This window comes from Heliangelus exortis, chromosome 1, assembly GCF_036169615.1.
Source record: "Heliangelus exortis chromosome 1, bHelExo1.hap1, whole genome shotgun sequence".
Lineage (NCBI taxonomy): Eukaryota > Metazoa > Chordata > Aves > Apodiformes > Trochilidae > Heliangelus > Heliangelus exortis.
Genome location: NC_092422.1, coordinates 146,997,099 through 147,003,098, shown reverse-complemented (window position 1 = coordinate 147,003,098; position 6,000 = coordinate 146,997,099). Strand labels below are relative to the sequence as shown.

Below are 6,000 nucleotides of genomic sequence, written 5' to 3'. Positions count from 1 at the left end.
CCCGCACACCTCCACAGGAACTCTCTGCTGCTCTCCTTGCACGGGACGCAACACAGCACAACCCTGTTCTTGGCTGCAATGGCTGCAGCAAATGCAATTAAGTGATGACAGCATTTGCATCACCTGCTCCCACTGCCCAGAACTGTGTCCTTACAGTGTGGGCAGACAGACCACGTCACAGAATTGCTTGGCAATCTCATCTGCAGCTTGCACACTTTGGAAGGCAAACTCCCTCTGCCTAGCTGCTGTGTGATGGTATTAAAGATCTTCAGCATGAAGCCTTTCTCTCAGGGGTCTCTACCCTGTTCCTCTAAATCCTCCCCCAGGCCTGGATCCTTTCCAGATGACCTGGGGGATCTCTCCCCTTGTCTTTGCATCTGCTGAAGTTCCTAGGAAGATTTTAATACTGAAATCACCACCCCTTTCTCTGTGTCTCCAAGATACAAGTTTATTCAATAAAGCAACAGAAGTGGGGACAGGTTTACAGGTGAGGCTCAAACCTGCACTGTTTTTCTCCTCATGCTTTGTCTGCCTCACAATTTGGCAGTTTGTGTCTCCGTTGTACTGGAAAAACTACCTCACTCTTGACAGAATGGCCTCAATAACCTTTGGAGTGTAAAAACTACTGCCTTTCATGTTGTACCTACTCAACAGATGCACCTTAGAAGAACACAGGTCGCCTCATTCCTTCTGAAATTCCCTGTATTCAGGCCTCTCCTCCTCTGAGCAGGACATGAGTCCTTGTGTCTGTATCCAGGCACATTGTGGAGATATGTAACAAATCTCATCATGTCTCACTGGCTATGACCCTCTGGTCACTCTCCCAGTTTATACATTAGTAGCAGCGTGTCTCCATGGGACTTCCTTTTCTTTGCCCCATCTCCAATTTTGGCTTAATCAAGAATCCAGACTAACCTGCATCGTGATAGGCTTGAAAATAAGGAAAGCAGTTTTGTTAATAAATGTTTTCACACTGACCTCTTCCCCCAAGGTGCGATCTTCACCGCAGAGCATCCTCTCCTCGAGGAACCTGCACAGCTGCTTCTCATGGCCCAGAAGGGATGCAACTCAGTGGGTAGGGCCAAGGGCATTTTTCCCTGGCAGGGTGCATGTTCTCAGGCAAAAGAACTGGCTAACCCAGCTGAGCAGAGCAACCTACACAGCAGAACCTGTTGTGCTCTAGATGACCCTCTAGATGAAGGCGATTACGAGACCCGATTACTGGAGGTTTCAGAACACAGGCCACCAAAAAACACGAAACTATGTGCTAACACAGGTTGTAGATTCTTGGTGCTTCAGGAAAAGAAACAAAAATCTTAAATGCACTTAAAGTTCACCAGAACTGAGCATATGATAAAGAAATGCAGAATTGTTAATATGCACCCAGGCAATTTTTCCAGTCAGCAAGAAGAGCAGTAGATAATACTTGAGGATGTCAGAAAGTGAAAACAATGCAATGCTTGAAGTCCTCCCTTTGCTTCCCTCCCTACAGCATTCAGGGAAAAGAAATCAAGATAAAAAGTCTTTGCAGGCTATTTGAAAAATACAAACACACACTGGATCAGGAGAGGGTTTAAAGTGCACACTTTTATTTTCTATTACAAAGGCTAAAAGAAGCAAGTTTGGTTTTGTTTGGTTGGTTTTTATTTAAGAACAGAAATTAAAATGTTGTTAAAACATCTACATTATTATCCTGATACTAGACCTTATGAAAGATACTAAGTTCTTTTTTAATAGTAAAGCGTGGTATTCTTAAATTATATTAATACAAAGACATATTAAAGGACTCGAAATCTTTACTACCCAGCTCAGAACTGCAGCATCCCCTTCCTAGCTTTTCCTTTCACTTGCTAAAACCCATCCATTTTTGACATACAGTTTCATACAAGCTAAGTAGGGTATTTTTTGGTTTTTCACTTCCCCCTGTGAAGGCCAGGTAACTCCCAAACCAACATCACTCAAATCCCTGCCCATACCAAAGGATTTGGGAAAAGATTTTCACTAAGTCCTTCAGCATTTAACACATTGATCTGAATCAATCCTTACTCTGTGTGTGCCTGTAGTTATTTTGCAGGATTTGAGATTTTCTTCTAATGTTATAAAATTAAAGCATCACTTTTTTTGTTAATAACCCTCAGATTTGGTTCTGTGCTGCAAAATTTTCCTTTTTCCTCACATGAATGAGGACAAATAAGAGTTATTACAGGGTTTTGTGAATGCACCACTAAAGCAGCTCTACAGCTTGTGGTTTATCTGTTGTAGAGCCCTGAGTGCTGCTGAGAGCATGTAACGTGCTGAAGAAAACCCTCTTGGCTTGATAAAGCAAGCCTGGGAAGTCAAGCATGAAGCTTCCTGCCTTTCACAATGTCCCTTTAAATAATAAAAGCAAAGCCTTATCATTAAAACTTTACTTACTAGTTAGCAGTATAATATTCTTTCACTGAGATGGGACTGCAAGGACATCCTAGGGGGGGGTTAAAAAATGTGAACAGGGAAACCTGTCCCATCTCAAAATTTATACCCATCTATATAAAACCCTTCCCTCTTCATTATTTCCCTTTCCCTAACCCAAATAAAAGTCTTCATATTTAAATTGGAGATGCTGCGTTTCCTGGCTCGAGTCCTTTTCCTTTACCCTCGTTTAAAAGATTCCTTTGATACCACACACATATAATATTATATAGAGCGATATATTTAATACCTGTGTATATATGCTTTGTGGGTGGGGTTACATATATACACACTAAAACAAGTCTGGTGACAAAGTACTGCAACACCACAGACCAGGTTATCATATCAGGGAAAACAAAAAGAGATACTTGATGCAACCCCCGTGACCGTGGGCCTCCCTCACCTCACACACACTCGCCCTCTCCCCACCTTGGCCCCACTTTGTCTCTCCAAAGCCCCGCTGAGCAAAGACGGGGAGAGGGGACAGTGATCCACTCTGTAACCTGAACAAGTTATCGGATGAGAAAACATGGCACAGCGAATGCTAGAGTCACAGTAGAGATGCAGATTTGTTGTTAAAATAAAAATGCATTCCAATGTCCCCCGTCCAAGGCTGCCTTCCCTGGTGTCTCTGCCCAAGAAGAGCAGAACAACATAATGCAGGAGCTGATGCCTTCCTCCTCTCCTCTCTCTCTCTATTATGAAGTTGATGAATTGAGCATAAGGAGCACCAGCAGAAAGTACAGCCTGGACAGCTACAGTGAAGGGCAGAGGAGGGAATACAGCACCAGGCCACTCAAAAATCATTATGTCCATAATTGCATTGGTTACCCACTTTCCTGACAGCACTATGGATCATTCCTCATCTTGTCCTCCTCCCCAGTGCGGGCAGAGATGGAAATAAGCACTTCTCTCCTCTCTTCTCCCATTAAGCCACCCTGTGTATCATCAGATGTTACAGTAAAGGTGCAGCAACGAAGGGAAGCTAAGACCAGACCAGTGACCACCATCCACATTTTAAAGCAAACAAGCTCAGAGATATATTCAGCTTACTTAGAGCGCAAAGCATCTCTGGGAAGACTCAAGACCTGCACACAGCACATTCTGCTCCTGGGCTGTAACTCCCCCCACTGGAGCTGATGCACACACCTATCTAGAGGCTGGCTTAGAGGTGCCAGCTGGCCCCACAGCATCTCCTGCATTTTGCCATCTGTATTTCCTCATCCACTCTTTCTTGAAGCTGGGAACCCCAAAGATATGGGAGAAGGGAGGGAAAAGGGGGACCCAGCAATGCCAAAGCACCAAGCAGCTCATGGCCAGTTAGTATTTACCATGGATACAGCACTGCCAGCCCCAAAGGCTCAGAGCTTAATGTTCTACAAGACTCTGTATAAAAAACGACAGTCCCCACGAAGGCTGGGAGGAAGATATGCTTGGTTTTGAGTGGATGTGCATGTGCATCCACACATGCAAAACAGCAGAGCTCAGCTGGACTGCAGAAGAGAGGAGTGGAAAGCTCAGGACAGGACACACATATACTGCTTACATGATGAGACCACCAGAAAGGACAAGGCTGGCATACAGAGCATTATCACACCTCACCACTGCCACTATAAAAGCCAAAAATCCTGGCACAGAGCTCAGCATCACTGGTTCCCCATCATGACATGCATCAGGTGGGACAGGAGCAGGTGCATGGCTGGGTCCCACTGTGCTGCTCATCCTCCACCACAGTCACTGTCCTGTGTCTCATCCTGGCTGCACTGTGTGCCTGCGAGCTCCCTGCCCCAGCTCCAAGGAGAAGAGGCCTGGACACCCAGTGCTTTTAAGCACCATTTCAACGTGATTCTCATCAGGAAAACATCGCCCATGCTTCTTAGTGGTTTCCTTTTAAATAGGCCCCCACTTAGTTCTTTTGGCAGCACATGGAAAAACACAGCTCTAAATAACCAGTAACAAAAGCCATTTGAAAGATCAAGAAAGAAACCCCATTACCTCCCTCCCTCTCTTCAGGACACAAGGTGACACAGAAAGACAGGCTCCTTTTGGTTACAGCCTTCCTCCTGACTGATACTGCTGCGTGGCATGGTCACAGCACCAAGTCTGTCTGAGTTCAAGAAGCATTTGGATGGTGCACTCAGGCACATGGTGTTATTGATCCTGGGAGTGTTCTACACAGGGGCAGGACCTAGTCTTGATGATTCTAATGGGTCCCTTCCAACTTGGCATATTCTGTGATACAGTAGCACAGGGTGTGTCACAATCTCCAACTACACCTTCTAGATGGCTTCAGTCTTCCTTGAACCAAGTCACACCAGCGAAAAATCCAAACCAAAACTACCCACCCTGAATATCTGTCTCACACTGAGAAAACCAACTAAATGAGGAGTCACCTGTTTGCTTTCTGGGTACAGTCAGCTGAAACAGTCTGAAGTCACCTACAATCCACTCCCTCCTGCTGCAAATGGTTTTATTACTTTGCTGCTTTTAGCTACACACTTTATACCAGATGGCTGTTACTCTCCCCCACACCAGCTGATGCCTCAGGGCAATATGAAAAGCAGAAACTTAAGCCTAGAAGTTTTAAGCCAGATCTAGTGGTTTTCCTTCCTTGGACCTCAGTTCCTAATTCTTCTGGCACTGAGTTCCCAGGGGAGCAGACCAGCTGCTACAGTGTAAGTTGGGCTTGCTCTGCAGCACTGAGAAAAGGAGCACATGAACTTCATGGTCACCTTTTCACCAGATGGTTGGCCTTTCTCAGCTTTATCCTCCAGACCTCTGCAGCCACACTGAACGGAAAGGCAAGAGAACGACACAAGGAAAAATTCTCTGACTCATGGGCCAGTACAGACTGGATTCATTTCTTTGCATGAAGGACAACAAAAAGAAAAAGGTGGAGAGGAAGGAGAATTTGAGGGAAAGAAGAGAGAGAAGTTGGATCACAAACTCAGTGAGCATGGCATTCGCTGGCCAAGGAGAATCAAATTCACGATTTCATTCACCACTAATAAATCATCATCTCATTATCTTAAAACAAAAGAAAAGATAAAAGTTCTCTTTGCAAGACACTGATCTCACTCTCCCTGCTACCGCCACTCTCAGAAAACCCGCCCTGTGTTTCTCCATCCGACAGGCTCCCCCCCAGCCCTGGCTATACCCCATCCCGCAATAGGAAGTTGTATTTTCCGAAGTCGTCATCCCTGGGGCAGAGCAGCATGTCCTTGCAGGCTTTGGCCAGTTTCTGTTTCAGCACTTCCCTCCGGTCGAGCCACTCTGTCAGCTCGTCCTGGCCATGGGCATAGCGGCACTCCTCTCCGTCAGGGCAGGCCTTGCTCTTCTGGAACCTGGGAGCACAAGGAGAGCAATCAGGAGGGTGCTCCCAGCACAGGGGTTTGAGGTCCCCATCCGGGACACTCAGTCGGGGTTCCTTGAAACACTCTGCAAACTCTCGGTTGTAGGCAAAGTGATTCTCCTAGAAACCCACGTGCAGATGGTGACGGCAATGTGGAGGCTGGGCACAAAAAAAGAGCGGCGAATAGAGCAACATCT

General features: G+C 45.9%; 1 protein-coding gene across 1 annotated transcript in view; it reads right to left on the bottom strand.

Annotated features, from left to right (window-relative positions):
• Positions 1-1,572: 1,572 nt before the first annotated feature.
• The window catches only part of ZC3H7B (zinc finger CCCH-type containing 7B), a 52,336-nt gene continuing 47,908 nt past the window's right edge, over positions 1,573-6,000 (bottom strand). The window contains exon 24 of the mRNA XM_071738989.1: positions 1,573-5,795. Within this exon, the coding sequence (XP_071595090.1) occupies positions 5,603-5,795 (193 nt within the window). The 3' untranslated portion in view covers positions 1,573-5,602. The remainder of the gene's footprint in view (positions 5,796-6,000) is intronic.